Consider the following 22,393-nt stretch of genomic DNA (forward strand, 5'->3'; position numbering starts at 1 on the left):
CCTCCTTTTGTTGACTGAGAGACTACTAATAGCTTCAATGAGCCCATTCAAGAAAGCCAATGCACCTAATAGTCAGTCCCCTTAATTCCCCTTCATTGTGACTTCCAAAACTCAAAGGTGGGAGTTTTGTTCAATTCTTTCGAACTGGACTTAAATGAAATTTTCTCTGTCCTCCTCTGCAGCCCATTTCATCAATCATATTCAACATTTTATTTATTTATTTTATTATTTATTTTATTTATTTATTTATTTATTTATTTATTTATTTAACTTATATGCCGCCCGCTCTACTCAAAGGTCTCTGGGCGGCGTACAACAATTAAAATACAATAAAAAGATAAAACATTTAATATACAATTAAAATATAAAAAAGCTCTAGCCAGGAGAGGGCCAGCTTCCAGAGTCTTCCAGCCCTCATACAGAGGTTAAAGATGAGTGTTAAAGAAATGGACACAAACATATTTACTCATTAACACAATGAAATGCTCAGAGGTTTTTCATCAAAGAGATTTTATTTTATTTTTATTTAGAATTAAGCACCTGACACCACTTTGGATGAATTCATTATTATCATTATCTTAGAACTAGAGAGCCGTAAGGGGCCCGATGGATCATTGAGTCCAGCCCCTATCAAAGAGGAGGCACAGTGGGGAATTGAACCCCCAACCTCTGGCTCCACAGTCAGATTCCTGAACTACTGTGAGCTATCTAGCAGTTCTGGATCTCCTTTTGTCTTCTATTCCAGGATCTATACTGCTTTTCATTTTGAAAACATAACTCCCAAATATGTTTACAGTAAAAGCCAAGTCAAAAACTTGCTTTATTTATCATGTTTACTAATAATTCTTTACTATTTCGTTATTATGTTGACTGACTAGTCTTGTTACTTAAATACACCAGTGTCAGTCAATCAACACAGATCACAATACTGCTACTTTGGAAGTCAACTCTTGCAGCATCACAAGACATGTGTGCGGCAACAATTCTTAGCTAGCAGGAGCTCACCACTGCAATTTATGCCATTTGATTTATGCCAGCACAATAACATAATAAAACAACAAAAGTAATAGAATTCATTAAAATAATTCATTAAAACCTGATGGTTAACTCATAACATAATGATTAAAAAAATCAATTGTTCAAAAAAATATTTTCCAGTTTATGAATGCGGGATCTTTTTCTTTCTTCCACAATTCAAAACACCAGGAAATGGCCTGATATTGCTGTACAGTATCACCCACCCACTGACAGCACATCTGGAATGCAGTGGGTGAGCATCACCCCCCAGAAAAAAGGGAGGGGTGGGTGCATTGCAAGTCCTGAGTTGAGTCCCAGTCATTGTAAAAAAAAAAAAAAATCAAGTCAAGTCTGAGTCAAGTCACTGGTGTGATTTAAGTCCGACTTGACAGCAAGTCTTACAATTAAAGTCCCCGTCCCTGCATGTTAGTCTGTTCCAGTGAAACAAAATCAAAAAGAAAAAAAGAAAGAAAAAAAGCAGCATTCAAGTTTATTTTTGCTTGAACTTTTTATGGGCTTTGAACCATATCTTCTGGTGCAATCAGTAAAACATTGAAGCCACAGGTCCATATTTACAGTAGTCCTCGTTACAGGCATGGGACTGGATACGGGAGATGTCAAATGTTTTATTCATGCCGGCCATAGATGTTCAAAGTGCTGGTTAGCATAAATAATAACAGGATGACGAAGCAGGCAGATGGTTAGAGGCAGTTCATGAACTCCCCCTTTGAGGCTTTGTCTTCATCTTCTCATCTTTTTCTTCTTCAGTTCACATTTTCCGTTTTCCCCAGTTTTTGGTATCAAATGCCTCCACTGTCGGTCCCAGCCTCCAAACAATACATGCCTCGACCGTTTACATCCTTGCAGACTCTACATGGGTCAGTCTTGTTACAAGAAGACAGTCTATTTCGGTAAGTGATGGCAGGTACCGAGATTACCCTTTCGGGTTTCAGGTCTAGGCTCCTTGAAACAAGAAATAAAGAGAAGGTGCCTCTGATTGGCATGCAGTGCATTTTCCCCTTCTCGCGGTCAGTTAATGCAGGGAGTAGCAGGTTAGCTGAATTATTTGTTACAGATAAGCCATCGCTAAAATACAAATCCCTTAACTGCCGATTCAGTGTGATGGTCACAGGAAGAATTTATCTTGCTCTGGTAGTTTGTGCCTTGCTTTGTTTTGTTGTGTAAATGGTCTTCAGATCATTAACTCATTTCTCATTGGCAAGGCTCCCTACATCTTGTCTTTTCAGCACGAATGTGATTAGTGTTGCCCACTAACCATTCCAAATCTCTGCCCTTGGCATGTTCCGAAAATATAGCTTAAAGTGCAGCATTTTTTAAAAATTCAGCTAATGTAATCAAAATAGATCACCTCTGTCAACCTGGGTTGCTAGCTACTAGGGGGGAAATAAGAGTCTTATAGGTTCATGAATCTTTAGTAGTCCATTGCCATAAACAAATCCATAGATGGCACGTTTCACCGAATGATGGTGAGCAGGAATGTCAGGGGGACATGAATACTTTGGGCAGCAGGTACCAAGAGGGTCATGTGGCTTCAAGGGAGTGTTGGAAGATAGAGTTACATATGTTTCATGGAGCCTGCATTCCTTAAGCTTGCTTGCTGTTGTTAATTATGATTCCGGCAGAGCAACACACATCACATTTAAAAAGGAACTCGTTGGCAGCCAGGTTAGCGTTAGCATTGGTTCCATCACACAAGTGATTTGTGGCATAGCGCATTGCTGAAGTGTTGTACTGCTATTAGCAGCAGAACATAAGAACACAATGAAGTGTTCCTGGTCCCCCCTAGTGGCCAATTCTGACACTGCGCATTGGAAATTTTTTTTAAAACCCCAAAAACCCCACAAAAGAATATTTAGCTCTCTTGTCTCTTTGAATGAATAAAGGAATGGAATGTAGATAGAAAGGAATGCCTACAGAAGCTTTTAGAGGATAAGAATAAAGACGTAACAAACAGAAGTGCCAAATTTGGACGGCTGGCAATAAAACTAAGGGATAACTGGCTAAATAATGATAGAATAAGAAGTACTAGAAATATGGTATAGGATATAAAGCTGACTCGAGTCTATATAGCTAATCAGATGTACATCCTTACTATTGTTATATCATTTTATTGTGCATTTTAAAGTATATGTTCATGGTTTTAATAGCCAGTGGCTATAACAAACTTTACAGAGAGAGACAAGAATGGAGTAACTCCTGAAAAATTCCCATCAAGTGTCCCTGATACGGCTTAAAATGCAACTTATCCAGTCAGCGTCCATACATGGAAGCCGAAAAAGAGCTACAATTGTGTCCTGCTTCTTAGGCAGCAAAATATCATGGCCCCAGACCCTGGTTTTCTGCTTCACTCCCTGACTAATTGGTGCACATCATGATGTTCATGAGGTGGGGTGAGGAAAGTCTAAAAGGTTGACAATCCTACTGCCAACATTTTCAAGGAGGCAACAACGGTACAAAAATATAGGCCAGGAGACTAATTTTTAACTTAGAGAGTCTTGCGTGTAGATGCATGATTGATGCAGGACCTTTGACCTTGAATCCTAGGCCAAACGAGTCACATTTAAGTGGGTGTACAGATCCCTGAGACATACTAAATCTCTTTTTTTTCCCCCAGGCTCAACTCCTCTCTATTCATACATGAGCTGTGCTCCGAATTGTCATACCATCCTTCAAGAGCCCAGACATTTACACATCACCCAGACGGTTATATGCTGCTCTTACAGAAATTTCTGCAACAGCTAGGGAAGTTGATGGATGAAAAAGAGGGGAAAAGACAGAGGACGAGAAAGCAAATAAGGGATACTATTCCCAATAGCATTTCCATTGACACTACCTGCTGCTAGCACAAAAACCCCAAACACTTTCTCTTAAAGCAAGGACAGGGAATTTCTTTCAACCCAAAGGTGGAACTTTATTTCCGTGTAGTTCTCAGGAGCCCACATTCCTGTGGTCAGTGGGACCAAATATCAATACTATTTATGTGCCATCAAGTTGATTCTAACTTACAATGATCATAGAATTTATACATGTTTTTCCAGCTTGTGAGATGCCTTGAATTCCACTTTGGGGAGAAAGGCAGGATGTGGATCAAATAAATAAAATGCTTTATAAAGTTATTACCACATTTAACTTGATCCTCATTGCTCAGATCCATCCTACAGATAAAATCTTATCCCTGAAAGTGCAGAAAATTCGCCTGGCAATAAGGGCTATAACTGGTGACAGTTTATATGGCACAATAAATATTAATTGCCAATTAATATGTCTATTTATTAATAAATAAATATGAATTAATTACAGTTAATAACAATAGTGCTGTAGGATTTTATGTACGTCAGATATGGTCCAACACATGGCATACACTGTTTTATCAAAAGCTTGGAAAAATCACTTTTCTGGGTGAACTTTTCTAATATCTTCAATATGGACACTGGACTGGGATTTGTAGTCAAAAAAGCAACTTTTCCAAATGATGCTGCTATTCCAGGGATGTGGCACATATACCAGCATCCAAATTGGTCAAGGTCTCAAAGAAATATCCTGGACCAAAATCCTGTTGTGCAGCTCTGCTTGCATAACAAGATGCCATCACTGTTGAGAGATCACCTCCACTTCAAGACTTCCCTTCTCAATTCACGCTGTGCACAGCCCATATACAATGAGACAAAGTTGTGTACACTTGGGAAATCTTTACTCAGTGACACAGAAAACAGTAGCATTTCCACTATGCAGGTCGAACCCACACAAAAGGATTTTGGCCTAAGTTTCCTTAAGATATTTCTTGCATGGGAAGAAAGGTCCCACTCCTGTTAAATGTCTTCTCATAATTATCTGGACCCAACACCTCTGTAGAGGAGATGTATTAAAAATGGTGAGGGAACAAGACTGAATCTTCCATGAAGACCATTATTAATGGGAAAGGAAACAATCCTGGGTTCAAATTTAGTTCTGAATACAGGTAGATGTGTTTTCCATACCCTGTCCCCACCTGACAGCTAATAATCATTCATAAAAAGATGGTGAATGCTGCTGAATGAGGGAAAATAATTCTGACAATCATCCAGAAAACGGGGGGAAAACTAAAGCATCTTTTACTGGTCCAGCTGCTAAAACCATTCTGAAAGTTAATAGTTTCACCAGTAAGGAGATCTAATAAGGCATGAAAAATAAGTGCCCATTCCTTGGGCAACTAAATTAAGAATGTTGTCTTGGACACTTCAAGATAGCTTTGTTGAACATTGGTAAAACGCCATGTTAGGAAGAGGGCAATGTTTCAGAGATGATGTGTGCAGGATCTGGGCCATTTTGACTGAAAGGAAGCCATGCTTCATAATTTAACAGTAAAGAGGCAAGATAGCTAAAGAGATAAAAGATAAGCAAGACTGAGGGTGCAATTAGACAGCCAAATTGTGCTGGCCTGGTTCCATCTTGATCATGTTAGACAGGGATGCTTCAAGATGCATTATGGGCAATCCTTGCATCCACATGCAAGGTTCGACCACATTGCACCTCAAGCAACCCTGTTTAGCACAATCAAAATCCTCTTTCCTTTTCTCAAGATCACTAAGCAGCTTCACCAAAGGGAGAGACAGTCAGCCACTTAATCTTGAGAAAGGGAAAGTTTCCTTTCTGCTCACTTTTGGAGGTCAAAGGAGAAGTTGGTCGGCATTTCTTTTTAATTGTTGCTAAAGTAGTAATGATGCTTTGAAAGCATTTTTATTTTTTAAGCTGTGTCAAAGTATCACTGATGCGCTGTGTCAAACAGCAACAATTAAAAAGAAATGGAAAGATTTCTCTCCCTTCCCCTCCAAAGGTGATTAAGTAGATTTAACAATCCTGAGAAACTGAAAGTTTGTGTTACATTCACCTTTGGAGGGGAAGGGAGATGAAACTTTTCTGTTTCTCTTTAATTGTTGGTAGATGACAGCCCCCTCAAAGAAAGCTTCTGAAGCATCGTTGATCAGTTAGCAACAAAGAAATGCAAAATGTCCTCTCTCTTGCCCTCTACACCACCCCAGGCAAGCAGAAAGGAAGTTTTACATTTCTCAAGATCAGCAAAGGGACACACTGGAACCAAACCAAAATGGAACACCCCTACTTGCACCAAAAAACAAAACAAAACAAAAAAGGAGCCTCTGACAGGGACTCCAAAAGATGTTGGTAGACATCAATCAAGACAGGGTGGTACATAAAGGCACATACATTGCGTGGTAGCCACAAAAAGGAGCAAACCAACCTGTCCTCAACCCAGACTAATTCATTGGACTAATGCCCTTCTGATCACACCGAGAGTGACAGAGCAGGAGACCCGAGTTCTCGCTTGGTCATGGAAACTCACAGGAGGTTGCCAATGATAGAGCACATCTTGAACATCTCCCATACCTTGAAAATACTATCAAGACTGCCATAAATCAGAAGTAACTTGGGAACATCAAGCCAAAACATTCCTTTTGTGCAGAAATAGTCATTATAGATAACGACAAGACGGTGCAATCTTCTGAGCCTCTGTAGAAGTCAAGCCACTGTAGAAGCACATTTGCTAGCTTTTATAGACACAGTTAAAAGGTGGGGAAAACTGGTTCTACAAGTTGTAGCCCAAGCAGCTGTACAGGATCATAACCGGCCAGTATTTCACAGGTCGGTACAACCCACTCCTACCCTGAGCAGGAAAGTATTTCACTAAATATTCAAGAGATATTTTTGCCCCTTTAAGAAGCAGACCAGGATTATTTGTGGAATTGTTGGTTAATTCCACCCTTTCCCCCAAGAATGGCAACTGGCCAGAGACCAGCATCCTGTTGGGTTCAAAGCATATGTTACAGAGAGCATATTTTGAGAACGAATACCTGAGAAGTTGAGAACTTCTGGTTCTCACATCAAGAGCCTTTCATACGCCCATGGCTTTCCAATCATCTTTCTTTGTGATTGGTTAGTGAGAGGTTCTGCATAAGCTTCATTAGCAAGTATAGTTGCTTAGGCACAATGGTTTGCCTTAATCACATATCTAACTCTAAGAGACTCCCTTTTCCAATGACATGCTATGTAACAATCATTTTCATATATAGCCAGTGAAGTCTTACTACCTAATGTTTTCTTTCATTTGGGATAGCAGTAAAATTTAGAATAAACTGGACAGATTCAAAATAGGGACTATATGCATTTTATTCCTTTCTCATGGCATTAAATAGATCCAACGCTTCTCTTCCAGTCTCTACAACAGAAGAAAAGCAACATTTAGGCATTTTCAGAGCACAAGACATGTACGGGGAACAAGAAATGCTACATACCAATGCTGGAAAAGTTAATTTTCAAAGTCATTCATTATACAACTTTATATAGACCATTAAAACTAAACATTCAACTCAAGCTTTTGTGAAGAGGCACCACCTCTTCTACATTTTGTATGAAGAACCACATGAGTTGTGTAAACAACCACACGGCTATCTCTGTTGTTTTTGCTGCTATTGTATTTGGAGCTTTTATAAGCAAAATAGGTATTACTTTAAAAAATCCTTTTAGTTTGATAAGGCAATGGCATAAACCTTCTACTCAGAAGGCCTCCAAATATGCTCTAAAATACCTCCAACATTACTGAAAAGTTAAAAAACACTAATGTTCATAATTTTGAACTATAACAATACTACATCCTTGTTGCCAAAGAAAGAAAGTGAAAAAGAAAGGAGAGACCCATTGAATGAATAGGATTTGTGAAGTCAACACTTACATAAGCCCCATTAACTCAGTAGCTCTAGTTGGGACTAAGAACTGGATTTACTTTAAAGTTATGTGTAACTCATTAAAGTTGTGTGTAACTCATTAAAGTGGCTGTCCAACAAGGCCTTACAAATAGCAGAGAAGAGAAGGGAAACAAAATGCAAGGGAGATAGGGAAAGTTACAGAAAACTGAATGCAGACTTCCAAAGAATAGCAAGGAGAGACAAGAGGGCCTTCTTAAATGAACAATGCAAAGAAATAGAGGGAAGTAATAGAAAAGGAAAAACCAGAGATCTGCTCAGAAAAATTAGAGATATTAAAGGAATATTTTATGCAAAGATGGACATGATAAAGGACAAAAATGGGAGGGACCTAACAGAAGCAGAAGACATCAAGAGGAGGTGGCAAGAATACACAGAGGAATTATATCAGAAAGAGTTGGACATCCCGGACAACCCAGACAATGTAGTTGCTGACCTTGAGCCAGACATCCTGGAGAGTGAAGTCAAGTGGGCCTTAGAAAGCTTGGCTAACAACAAGGCCAGTGGAGGTGATGACATTCCAGTTGAACTATTTAAAATCTTAAAAGATGAGGCTGTTAAGGTGCTACATTCAATATGCCAGCAAGTTTGGAAAACGCAACAGTGGCCAGAGGATTGGAAAAGATCAGTCTACATTCCAATCCCAAAGAAGGGCAGTGCCAAAGAATGCTCTAACTACCGTACAATTGCACTCATTTCACACGCTAGCAAGGTTATGCTCAAAATCCTACAAGGTAGGCTTCAGCAGTATGTGGACCGAGAACTCCCAGAAGTACAAGTTGGACTTCGAAGGGGCAGAGGAACTCGAGACCAAATTGCTAACATGCACTGGATTATGGAGAGAGCCAGAGAGTTCCAGAAAAACATCTACTTCTGCTTCATTAACTATGCAAAAGCCTTTGTCTGTGTGGACCATAGCAATCTATGGCAAGTCCTTAAAGAAATGGGAGTGCCTGACCACCTTATCCATCTCCTGAGAAACCTATATGTGGGACAGGAAGCAACACTTAGAACTGGATATGGAACAACTGAGGGGTTCAAAATTGTTGTAGACCACAAGCTGAATATGAGCCAACAGTGTGATATGGCTGCGAAAAAGGCAAATGCTGTTTTAGGATGCATTTAATAGTATCCCAAAAAGCTCCATGAAGCACTAATTTTCCTTTATTTGGCTTATCTAGAGCACTGGTTCTTAACCTTGGGTTACTCAGGAGTTTTGGACTGCAACTCCCAGAAGCCTTCACCACCAGCTGTGCTGACTGGGGTTTCTGGGAGTTGCAGTTCAAAAGCATCTGAGTAACAAAGGTTAAGAACCACTGATCTAGAGTACTGTATCCAGTTCTGGACACCATACTCCAAGAACTATGCCGATGAACTGCTAGAGCAGTACAACAATAGAACCAATTATCTTGTGAGGTGGTGAGCACTCCAACACTGGAGGCACACAAGAGAAAGTTAGAAAACTATCTATCAGATATTGTAATCAGATATTGCATTAAGAACACGGAGATTAAAATTGGGAGGGGGGCAGGAGAGGCCAATATGTTGAAAAATTATGAAGACCCAGTCGATTATGACAGGAAAGAAAGATACTTGAAAGATACAGACAGGAAGGCAAAAGCATGCCGGTTAATCTAGAGACTCAAAGAAAGATGGGCTACTATATTATAAAGTCTTTTCTGTTACCCTAAGCCTTGGAGAAATCCTGTAACTATATTGCAGCTCAGGAGTGGGGAATCTATAGCCCTCCATATGCTGATAAATTACTAGTCCCATCATTCCTCACCACTGGACAGGTTGATGGGGGCTAATGGGAACTGGAGTCTAAAAACATATGGAGAGTCACAGGTCTTAGTTAGCCTGCTCCAGCGTGTGTCTTGTTTACCAGAGTGAGTTGGTGCAACATGTCCCACACTTACTTCCTCTCTGAAAAGGCATGAGGAAGTCCATTCCATCCTCACCTTCCATCAGAACTCATACTCTTAGTTCTCCTTTTGCAGCAGGCTTCCTCCCTTTTCCAGTTCTTTTCCCCTATAAAAGAAAGTTAACACATTTACGTATTTATTCTTTGCACTTATACTCTATCTTGCCCCCAAAGAAATCAAGGTGGTATACATGGCTTTATATCCTCAAAACAACCCCTTGAGGTAGGTCAGGCTTGGAGACTTCAACTGGCCCAAAGACATCCAGTGTGTTTCATAGGCAAGTAGGAATTTGGACCCAGATTTCTTGAATCTTAACCCAATACTCAAGCTTCTTGCATGGCTATTAGGTTGCAAGCCATAAGGGGCTAGAGGGTCCCAGAGGGTAGCTTGTCTCAGTCTTCAGGACTGCTCTTAACGACACCATCATCTCCTCAAGACCTTTCATCTAGTTTTATCACATTTAAACTTAGGAGGCTGCAAGTTTGACATAAAAATCCCAATGCACTACGTTGTGTGCACAACATTCTAAGACTCTTTGGGGATGTCTACATGGGCTCATTTGGAACAGGCTGGTACAGGCTATATAGAGTCCAGTATGCCAGCTTTTGTGCATCCAAATGGCATACACACTCAAATGACTCTATTTGGTCTGGCTAATTTAAGAAAGCTGAAAGAAAAGAAAAAATCTTCATCCTTGCTCCCTCCTGCTTCCGGAAGGAAGGTTTCATTTATGTAAAATTTTCTGCAAGTGATGCAGCACATCAGAGATGCCCTAGTAGGTTTTTAAAAAATTCTTTTGCTTCCTTCTTCTACTCCGTAGAGGAGTAGCGCAAGGAAGTTTTTAATTTCTCTATTTAGTATGTGTTCTCTGTATCTGTATGTTGTTTTGTCAAAAAAATATCCTTGCCCCCATCTGTCTCCTCCCACGTTTGGGAGGAGGTTTTCAATTTTCCTTTTATTTTTTTTCAAAGGCATGCAGCGTATCAGCACTATCAAAATACAGAGTTCCCTCTGCCACCAAATCAGTAGCTACCCCAGCCCTGAGATCCTCCAAACCCTAGAAGTCAAGCAATTACTATGATGGCTGGTGGGCTACCTTCATCCTTTCACCGGAATGTCTTTGGAACATCATGTATGGTGATGCAAGCTCTGGGCCACAGAAACATTGTGGGAGGACCAGCAATGATGTGTTGAACAGCAGCATCTATCAACAATGTCTGGTGCATCCGCCTTTGACCACCAAAGAGAAAGAACAGAAAATAGCCAGGGCAATCCTGAGGAAAGGACGTAGGGCCCTGCCAAATCCAGTATCTATTTTCTGGAGTAAGAATGCAACTCCTATGATTCTTCACCATGCTAAGACTGGCTATGGCTCATGAGGAGCAAATTCAACAGCGAATGGAGGGCCAAAGGTCTAAAAACATCAAAGACAAATGCCTTTGCTGAATCTAAGAGGGCTTGCGGTGCCATCTAGGAATCTCATGGAGTAGTAATGGTGACCTCAAGTCCTTTGGTAGGATCGACAAGGCAGATTCTGAAAGATGGGACTTCTTTCTACCCACAGTTAAATTTTTACCTGAGGCTGTTCCTGGGCAGCCTGTTCTTGTTCTTTCTTGGCAGCAAATGTACGTTTGGCAGGTGGCTGCCTGACAGGATTTACGGGAGACCCTTCCTTAGAAGAACTCTGTTCCTCCTCATCTTCCTCTGATGATGATGATTCTTCCTCCTCCTCCTCTTCATCCCACTGTAAGCCGACTTCAAGACAGAACAGCCTCATGAAACTCTATCGAGCTACTTGGTTTTTAGTACTCTAAATCAGGAGTGGCAGACATTTGGCACGCCAGATGGTTTGGACTACAACCCATACAGTCCTTTATCACTGGCAAGGCAGGCTGAGGATTCTGGGAGTTGTAGTCCAAAACATCCGAAGGGCCAAAGGTTCACCACTTCTGGTCCAAAGGGTAGTATTCTCCCACAAAGCCCATCTAAGTTTAAAGAGTTTCATGCTGGATTTTCTCTTGGTCCTGCCATTCTTGAGAAAACATTTTGTTATGGATTTCCCCAAACTGTGGGATTACTTGGTGAAGGGGGCTACATTGTTCTTCTTTCCTTCTGTTGTGTTTAGCAATTCACTGCCTGCTGAGGGAGGGGCTTTTAAAAAGCTGCATCTATGTATTTTTTTTTTAATAGGGATGTGACGGTGCTGTGGGTTAAACCGCAGAAGCCTCTGTGCTGCGAGGTCAGAAGACCAGCAGTCGTAAGATCGAATCCATGCAATGGAGTGAGCTCCTGTCGCTTGTCCCAGCTTCTGCCAATCTAGCAGTTCGAAAGCATGTAAAAATGCAAGTAGATAAATAGGTACCACCTCAGTGGGAAGGTAACGGCATTCTGTGTCTAGTCACGCTGGCCACATGACCATGGAAACGGTCTATGGACAAATGCTGGCTCTACGGCTTGGAGACGGGGATGAGCACTGCGTCCTAGAGTCAGACACGACTAGACTAAATGTCAAGGGGAACCTTTACCTTTATGCATTTTCTAAAATATACTCTTTAATTGTAATTTTGGGATAGATCTGTCCTGTTTGGGGAGCTCCCAGCAGTCCTGAGACCTCCTTAAAAAACATATTATATATAGCCACAAGGGAGTACATGGGATACCATTAAAAACATTTTAACAGCCTAATCACAGCTGTAAATGTTTAAAAACTAAATAGCCAAATTAGGAAACATGGCCTATAGGTTGCTGGCAAATATGAAAAATGATCAAAAATAAGCCTAGGTGTAAGTAAGGTGATTGGTGAAATATTTCCACATTCCACATTTTCTTTTTTTAAAAAAAGTAGGCTGCATGACAATATTTGACCTAAAACAGTGGATTTGTTAGGTGTCACACTCAGCAGATTCTGAGATCAACTTTGAACTATGCTTCATGCCATGCAGGTGCATTGGCCTTTACCTGTGACATGTTGCCCAGCAAGGAAGACCGGTCCAGATCCTGATTTCAGTCTGAATGTGATGGGAGGAGTCATCTCAAATCCTGCTAGGGTTGTCTGGAGAATTACACAAATTCATGGTCTGAGACACTCACCATAATGCATTTCACTGTCAGATACAATGGAGCATCACAGGCAGATAAAATTGCTGAGAATTCTAGCTAATCCTGAGCACTCATCCTGTCCTGATGCTTGCTGTTTATCCACACCCAGCTGGCGCTGCCTGATAGCAGAAGCAAGTAATTTATTTTATTTCTTACAGTTATTCTCACCATTCCTCAACTGACCTTAAGAATTGTAGCCTCTTTTCTCCATCCTCACAACTGTTCTGTGAGGTGGACCAGGATGACAAAGAGTAACTGCCCCAAGGATACCTAGTGAGCATCATGTTGGAAAAATAGCAATCTTGCATGCACTAATGCTGATTCTCAGTGGGAGGGAGGCTGACAGCCTAAAGTGATTGTTCTTTGACTGGTAAAGCTTTTCCCATCTATGGCATTTGAGGCAAACTGCTTCTTCCTGTATACTCAGAATGTTATTGTTTTGTTGATTGCCTTCCTCTTCTTTCCTGCCTATCCTCTTGATAAGCAAGTACAGATACTCTCTCCATGCCAGGAGATTCCATTTTAATCTTTCCCCCTCTGATTATAACTACAAACTGATAACTGTGAGTAAAGATCTTCTACTTTAAAATGCATATCGAGATAATTTTTTTCCACAGAAAAAGATACATTTATGTGCAATCAAGGTAGTGGTTAGTAACACCGGGCTCATCTCTCCATGTTTCTCTGTCTTTCTGCCTTATGCTCTTGTGGAAAACGGGTTTTGATCCATGAATTTAACAATACTTGTAGCCGGGAGCTGGAGAGTTCAGGCAAAGAAAGTCACAAATATTATATGACAAGTAAGGAGAAAAAAGGAAACTCGATGTAGTCATAGTTACAGCAAGTAAGAATGTTCTAAATGTTCTAGAAAAGTCTAGGTCAAGACAGTATTCATTTATTTGATTTATACCCCACCCATCTGGCCTATAAGACCACTCTAGGCAGCTAGTAAAAGGTACAGATCAAGATGCCCACTGGAAAGCCCTTTTTCCGCAAGGAGAAGTGGACGTACTGAAACAAATACTACCGTGTCTGTTTCTTGATGTCTTCCTTTGTATGGTAAGACTGTGTTGACCCAATTACTCTGTGCCATTACATGCATGCTCTTCTATTAAAATGAAATGCTCTTATAATAAAATAAAATCAATGCCTAGGAAGAAACAAGTCTTACAAATTTATTATTACTAAAATTATTACGGGCGTTCTGCTAACAAAAGGAATAACCAAATCCCTAGAAGTCTTTTTTACTCAAAACCACAGCACTTCATTAATCAGAGGGGACCAGAATGTCTATGTCTCAAGTCTCAGCCCAATACAACATCACAATAAACTGGCTCTCCCTTTGTAGTTTGTTTGCCGTTAGCTCCAAGCCAGGAATATCAAGTGGGCAGCAGTCCATTAAAGTCTGGATGAAATCTTTTCCGTCAAATGAACGTTTTTCATATTTAAGATCTTGTGCGTTTGTTTGTTTTGCTACAGAAGAGCAACATGGCTACCCCACTTAGAAATTTCTGTAATGAATATGGGTCTTACCATTGGGAGCACTGAAAGTTTCAGTGTTGCTATGTGCACTGGAGTCGATTCCTTGCTATCCTTTGGAGGTAAAATCTCCACGACATTGAATTCATCCTTGGCATTTTCACCTAGACAGATCTTTGGAGAGAAAATTAAAACTATATATATAAAAAACACACCCTCAAATACTCCAGCAAGCAGGTTTGCCAGGTCTCTAGGTACTGACTGGAGCTTCAGCAAACTGTTGTGCTTTCCTAGTTCTCCAGACCAGGAGACAATTCTCAGGGTTAAGGCCCTGTCGGAGAAAAATTTGGTTTGGTGTGCGAAGTGCCTTTAGAGCTTTGACCAAGTAGGAACCATCTCTACCCATTCACAGCTGGTGTCAGGTTCACTAGCTCAGCACATGTACAGTAGATGTATGTTATGCTTGCACAGTATCAGACCGTTAAAGCCAGATGAAGGAACTAGGGAGAGAGCCATTTGAGTGCATGCGAGTCCATTGTGCCATGTAGGACAAAGGAAGGAGCAGAGCACCGGCTGTTTGACTTCTAAGCATTCTTAAGACTTTATGACACCACGAGGAACTACCTCTATGACATCACTGGTGATAGTACAAGGATCAACCTCATGGTATCATACTTTGGCTCTGAAACCACAGAGCTGCTGCTGATTTAACAGTCCCACTAGCAAGGCCTGTGCCGAAAGCCATTGACAAGACTTCTGGCAGTTCTGCTGTTCGTAACAAAAATGAAATACTAATTGGTTTAAACCAAAAAGTGCTTCATATTAACCGCAACATGGATTCTAGCCACCAGAAGTTCTGAAGGAGATGTGATAGCTCACAGTTGCGAGATATATGACCGGAAGCCAATTCTAACCGAGATCAGTTTCTCCATCATTCCTTCTACCTTATGACCTGAGGAACAGTTGCATGACCTGCCTCCAATTTCTTCAGCAGCTCCTAAATATGGATTGGGTTGTAGCCCTACAGAGGTTCATGGACTTCAGCTCCTATTGTCTATAACCACCGTAGCCAGTGGTGAGAGATACTAAGGTTTGCAGGCCAACAACATCTGGAGAAACAGTTGCTCATCCTGGTCCTAAACAAATCTCCAGCCTAGCCAAGATCACATAAAGCAAGCTAACTTCCTACATGATCTTTGTTCACGCAGGACCCTATTCAGTTCAAAGGCCAAGAGACACCTTGGATAAAGTGCACATTCTAGAATTCAGTGGCCTATAGGGAATTTCTTGGTTTCTGCTTCATCCTTTCCCCACAGCTAAACCAAGCTGGTGAGGACCTGCAGAAGCCAAATTTAATGCCACCTTTCTTTTTTAAAATATTATTCTATTTGCTGTGCTAGAGCTTGTGGAAGATAGGAGGGCCTGGCGTGCTCTGGTCCATGGGGTCACGAAGAGTCAGACACGACTAAACGACGACGACGAGAGCTTAAAAAAATTTATTCTACAGTATTTATCTTATTAGGGTTTCCAAGAGTTGTATACTTCCAGCGAAGATCCATTTCAAGCTCTGGCCATAGCAATGGGAAGTCACCTTATTTCACACACATGTGATTACTACAGCTGAGGTTCAGCTGGCCACCTTCTCATCATCTACCCTTGTCAGAAAAATCTATCAAGTCACATACCGTCCTCAGAGTTAATTGTTGCTCATACGACCAGTCTTCTGGGATGTCAAATGTGTAGGTTCGGTTCTCATCATTTAGCTGACATCCTGTACATATACAAAATACAGGTCAGAAAGTTCTCTGGCCATCTCTACTTCTCCCCTAGAAAAGCCCGAGGTCATTACCCCAGATTAAGCAGAGATAAGGTCTTTACCCCAGATAAAACAGATAGGCTTGTCCGATCTACAGCTATCATTCATGGCAGAGCTGTGTTCTAAGGCCATTTCTTTTAAAGCAGAAGTCTTCTAAAACAGAAAGGAACATCATGAGAAAAGACAAGTCAAAATTTATAACTGAAGCAAAAGGCCTTCAAGAAACGGCACCAATTTGTTTTAAGGATTTTTGGTACTTCTCAACAGTGTTATTGCTCTGAAGGCCAAATCAGATTTAAAAACGCCCTTTTTTGCATTTGAACTGCAGCTGCAAATTGCACCAACTTGTGGGAGCTGATAATTAACAGATGCAGTAGAAGCATACATTGCAGAGAGGGAGAGAAAGGGTTAAATTCCATCCAGTGAGATTCCACACAAGCAACAAAATGAAGTTAGTATGCTCTGAGAAAGACTTCTTGTTACTTGCTTCCTTCCCCAAGCTGGTGTAATTTGCATTTTACAAAAAGACATGTTTTAAATGCAAAGACTTTTCCAATATCTGCCTTAGCCTAGCCTTTTGTTTGAATTCATTCAGTCCATGAAACTGAAGTTATACTCATGAGAAGGGACTCCAGTCTTCAGGTGAACATCTTTTTACAGTATTTCAATTGTTGTAAGCCACCCAGAGACCTTTGGGTAGTGTGGGCGGCATACAAGATAAATAAATTATGTGTTCCCCAATTACAGTAGTTCATAGTGGTGTTGGCTTCAAGTTCTAGAGAAAACTGGCCAGTCTTGGCTACATTGAACCTTGATTCAAGCAGAAAGGGACTCTGTTTGCTGCTCTACCACAGGCAAACTAATATTCCTTACCCACCCTGCTCTACACTTGGGGTAATCCAATTAAAAACAACATATTTGTTTTATCCTTACCGAGAGCATTTTACCTATAAACACACATCATTCATGGCAATTTTCTCAGGCAAAAAAGAACAAAGTTGGTTCACAGGACAAAAGGGTATAAATCTGTTTAATGCCAAGTAGGCCCACTGAATCAAAATGTTTTGCAGACGTATTGGGTTACCATTCAGCAACTGATTCAATGGGTTTACTCTAGTTTGGCCAGTACATAGTTATTAGATACGAACAACAGCAGAGAACTTTCAGCCTTTGAAGCACCATCAAAAGCAAAGGAAGTAATAGCCATTCCACAGCATTCAGCTCAGCAAACTGCTGTGTACAAATTATGCCCAGACATCAGATTTCCTTTCTACCTTTCAGGTCCTTTCATTTATTTATTTTTACTTAGCTTATAAACTTGATGGCAAATGTACCATATTAACTGATCTTTGGAAGCTGCTCTAATTGCCTTTCCTCAACAAAATGCAGAATAACTATTAGAAAGCTTAGGGAAAAAAACACTAGGAAATCCATTTGTAAGTTTACTGTCCTTAGCAAGAAAGGTCTCCTTTGATTTTTTCCATGCTTAATTTCTGAAGGAGTCAAATCAACTTCATAACAACTCACCAGACCTCCCTTTAAAACAGCCTAGCAAAATCAGCTCTCAGCAGGCAACCTTTATATATAAAAAAGAAACAGGTGCTTTATCCCTCCTTAGGCCAATCATCTCTGTCCTATTACCAGAAGCAAAAAGTGGAATTTAAAGTTAACCAAACCACCCTTGCAAAGGAGAGTCACTTCCCTAAAATATCACTTCATCCCGATTTCCAAAATTTCTGGGAATCACATCTCCAGGTGGGGTATCCTTTCTGGGAACGGCAATCAAAAAAATTAACTTTTCTTGTTCTGGCACTGAGTTCAATGGGGCTTACATTCACCCAGAGTAGATTCATTTAGAATCTAGATGGGCGGGGTAAAAGCTGAATAAATAAATAATAAATAAATAAAATGTAGACGGGATAAATACAATGTGTCTTGCCTACATGGGATTTGATACATGGGGTAATGGACTTACAATAACTCAGCCAAGGTTTCCATGCGAGGAATTGATTTCTTGGCTGCAAAGCTTATGCCTTCCACCACTACCTTTATGCTCTGCTTATTACCTGCAGTGGAACAGCTCAAAGAAAAAACTTGAAAGAATGAACTAATTGGAGGCTGATGGAAGGAATTTGGTATTCTCACATCCCCCTTTTAAGAGTTCATTTCAACAAAGAACAGCGTGCTCACTGGATGGGATTGAAGGAGAGGTGCAACTGACATCTTATTGTTGTGTAGAGCAGTGGTCCCCAACCTTGGGCCTCCAGATGTTCTTGGATTTCAACTCCCAGAAATCCTGGCCAGCAGAGGTGGTGGTGAAGGCTTCTGGGAGTTGTAGTTCAACAACATCTGGAGGCCCAACGTTGAGGACCACTGGTGTAGAGTATTTCACTACGTCAAGCTTCTCATGACAAAGCCATGTTCCTTTAATCTCTTTAATCATCATCATTTCTACTTCTTGGTGAGACCAGATGTTAATTGCAACTCTTCCTGTGATATGTAGAAGAGGGCCAGTTTTAAGATGGTAGAAGCTTCAGTACTGTCCCTCCTCCTTCCCATTGTGGACATATATTCAAAGCTTATGATTTAACATTATTCTCCCTACAGAGTTTGGAGTGGGGGGCTTTCACCCCCCCATCATTTCCCATCTCTTGATCTTCAATAGCGCCCTTCTGTTTTGAAAGTGTCTTATGAAAATGCTGCCAGTATGAGTGGCTTGTCTTTGTGTTTCCTAACCCATTTATATTCTGAACACGCCATGAAAGCCTGGTAGGTCATCCAAATTAATGCCGTGGTGGCGTTGCAGGTTAAACCGCAGAAGCCTCTGTGCTGCAAGGTCAGAAGACCAGCCATCGTAAGATCGAATCCACGCATCGGAGTGAGCCCCCATCACTTGTCCCAGCTCCTGCCAACCTAGCAGTTCGAAAGCATGCTAAATGCAAAATGCGAGTAGATAAATAGGTACCACCACAGTGGGAAGGTAATGGCATTCCGTGTCTAGTCGCGCTGGCCACGTGACCACGGAAGATTGTCTTCAGACAAAGGATAGCTCTATGGCTTGGAAATAGGGATGAGCACCGTCCCCTAGAGTCGGACACGACTGGACAAATTGTCAAGGGGAACCTTTACCTTTACATTAAAAACCCATAAAGTAGAATTTCACCAATGTTATTACAGTAACTGCCTACAGGTTTTTCTTGTGTCTTGCTCTCATGGATCAATATGGCTCCCTTAGGGTTTGTGTCTTCTGTACCGAGAGGGTCAAAGGCATTGCCAGCTGTCCATGCCTAGATATTGGCATCTCCTGCTGCACAGACATACTCCTGAGCAACCACCCTCTTCACCCATTCATTCATTGTCAGACACTGAAACCCACTTCCCAAACAACCCACCCCATCACAAAAAAAGAGGGAAATCCATGCATCATGTTTAGATATGATGGAGTAAAATGAATGCACATCACTCCTTGCCATTTTAGGCCAACATGAGAAGATATTGTCACTTGCTGGTCATTTGTGGAGCATCAGTGACAGAGGCTGAGGTGCAGTGCAAGCACCTATACTAGTACTGTAGTCCTCGCAGCCACATTTCCAGGGAGAAGGCAAAGGGTAGACAAATATCCGTATCAACACACCCGTGCTTTCCCTTCCAGCACAAACAGGTCTTCTGTTGGGCTAATAGACTTTAATTGCTCATTCAAGTCACCTGTAAATACTTCATTGCCATAAAGATCATTGACAACATTAAACTGTGGCTGAGAACAATGATTTTCCTCCCATGCGTGCAGAAGGAACAGGGCCTCTTGCGAGAGTGGGAAGTTATGCCATTTTTCCTGATAATCAATGCATCCTATCATGCTTGAGCCTGGCCTTCACTACACCATTGATTGGGGGGGGACCCACCTCAGTCAGATGTGAGATACCAGCAGTTGGTTACATTTGTGAAAGTGGCGTGTCTTCTCACTTTCACATGGGGTTCTCTGGTTGCTCAACAAAGAAAATAAAACAAAAAACCCCACAACAACCATCAGATCCCAGCCGTTAAAGCCTTCGAGAATACAAAATAAAACAACTTAACTGGGGGTGGGGTTGCTTATAAATCACAGTTGAGTGTACAGTGTAAGCATGCGGAGGCTTCCACTGTGGGTCTTCTCACTCTCAAGAAAATGTGAGATCCGAGTTCAAGTTCTTGGCTGGCCACACATCTATTGGGCAACCTTATGCCAGACACCATCTCACAAGCCTAACCAACTCAGAGGTTTTTGTGATGAGAAACGGTCAGTAGAGCTCACTGGAGAAATGAGGAGATGGTATGTTTAAGACTGCAACGTTAGACACACATAGTTGGGTTTCTTCCCTATGAAGAGAGCTTGGACATGTTAACTTCTCAGAAGGCTCCAGCCAGCATGGTCCATTGTAGTAAGTAGCTTTTCCTAGGTTTCTGCCAGAATCATTCGACGCTTTTGTGTGCTTGTGACTTTATGTGATTCTTTCCTCCTACGAAAGACTCAAAAAGGGGACAAGCTTACAAAAGTGTTGAATGGTTCAGACAAAATCCAATCAGTCCTAACCAAATCAGTTTATGGGCAGAAAAATAAGAAAGAAAATTAATGATTTCCAAAATATGGGGCTCCATTTTATTGCTGTCTGTCTTTCTTTCATCCTTCTCTTTTATTTTCCCTTGCAAAAATTAAAGCTCAGAAAAAGGAGAAGCCGTTGCCCTCATGGCTGACCACCCACTCTTGTTTATTCATAATGGGGAAACTAATCACCAGAGAGTACCACTGACATGTTTGCATAAAGGGATACCTGGACTCATAAAAAGGACACATAGGCCCTCCCCCGGATCTCTCATGCATGAGTTTCTCAACGCAGGGTACAAGAAAGAGTGAAAGAGGTCATATCAGCAGTTTGTGACTGGGATACTGGCGAAGTTGTACATCGTGGTAGAAGGTGGCAGCTGTAGATTTGCTTGAAGAGTAATACAACAGGCTCAAGCTAAGCAACAAAGTTTAACACATATTTAAAAGAGGTCCTTTCAGATAGTGACAAATGTTTGTCATAGCACACGATTCCCTTGCATCTGGTGTGCTTTCTTTGGTTACAGTTCATGGGAAGGTAGACATAGACTGAATTTGCAAGTCTGATTGCTGGGACATGTATCTGTCAGTCAATCGTAGTGTAGGAGAGGGAGTGTGCCAATTCTGGGGCACATCCATTCCCCTAACATGTCATGTGTGGCGTTCACCCTTATTATGCTAAATAGGTTGTGCATTGTTCATGTTTTATATTGATGTGGTTGAGAGGTGGGGCCACTAGAGATGTTAAAAGGCAGAACCAGAGAGGAGTGGAATTTACAGTCTAGATCTGAATTTGAAAGGAGGGGGAGAGAGAGAGAGAGAGAGAGAGAGTTAGTTTGGGAATCTGAGGAGTGATTAGTTGGAGGAGTGAATATTAACCTGTAAGATAATATAGAAGATTGTTATTGATGCTGGATGAAACTGAAGAAGATACTTATGAATTATTATAGAAACATCTGTAATCAATAAACCTGTTTTATTCAAAAGACAGTGATGAATGGACCTTGTCTTTCCTAAGTAATGTACGTTGATAAAGAAATCAACTGGTGGCAGCATGTGAAAAGTTTGTGTGTGTGTGTGTGTGTGTGTGTGTGTGTTTGCCTTCATGAGCTCTCTGTTTTAGGGAGACAAACAGGGGCCACAAAGGGGCAAACATCACATCATGTGACTTTAAAATAGAACGGAGTAGCAAGAACACAACAATTCCGACTTCTTGAGGTCGGGGTGTTTGTTTTTCCACATTCCGCCCCCTCCCAATCCATGCCTATTGATTGCAGTAGTCTGTGGAGCAGCAGATCATTTCATCCGACATGATGGAACCCTGTCCTCGCTCGTTATAGCATTCCTGGAGGCAGCCAACTTCTGTAAAGATAATCTTGTTTCCTGGAGAGAGAACAAGAGAGAATGTAAAGTTAACTATGAAGGAGCCAGCTTTTTTGTTGTATAGCCGTTGCTCTTTTTCAGACACGCTAAGATCTCAGCTCTTAAGAAGCCACACAGTATAAATTCAGCTTTCATCCCCTTAGAGCTCAGAAGAGAGACACAGCAATTCCTATACACACCTATATGTCTGTAAGTTCCATTGAACTGAATGGGTCATATATCTAGAGATCCATAGTGTTGTACCAAGACACATTCAATGTTTGGGGCACTGAAAGCATGATCCAAAGTGGGAATTTTGAGTCCAATGTAAACAATGAAT

General features: G+C 41.2%; 1 protein-coding gene across 2 annotated transcripts; it reads right to left on the bottom strand.

Moving 5' to 3' along the window:
• Positions 1–7,182: 7,182 nt before the first annotated feature.
• Positions 7,183–21,488, bottom strand: LOC110069915 (nucleoplasmin). 2 transcript variants are annotated; one of them, XM_020777485.3, is made up of 8 exons: positions 17,640–21,488; positions 16,175–16,262; positions 15,982–16,067; positions 14,351–14,470; positions 12,677–12,770; positions 11,295–11,473; positions 9,755–9,824; positions 7,183–7,249 (listed from the first exon to the last, which is right to left on the bottom strand). In XM_020777485.3, the coding sequence occupies exons 2-7, from the start codon at positions 16,242–16,244 to the stop codon at positions 9,768–9,770; spliced, it is 606 nt and encodes a 201-aa protein (XP_020633144.2). In that variant the 5' UTR covers positions 16,245–16,262; positions 17,640–21,488; the 3' UTR covers positions 7,183–7,249; positions 9,755–9,767. The 2 variants fall into 2 exon arrangements, with proteins under 2 accessions (XP_020633144.2, XP_020633143.2); XM_020777484.3 differs by having other exon boundaries at positions 16,175–16,265.
• Positions 21,489–22,393: the final 905 nt, after the last annotated feature.

Source organism: Pogona vitticeps, chromosome 8, assembly GCF_051106095.1.
Source record: "Pogona vitticeps strain Pit_001003342236 chromosome 8, PviZW2.1, whole genome shotgun sequence".
Lineage (NCBI taxonomy): Eukaryota > Metazoa > Chordata > Lepidosauria > Squamata > Agamidae > Pogona > Pogona vitticeps.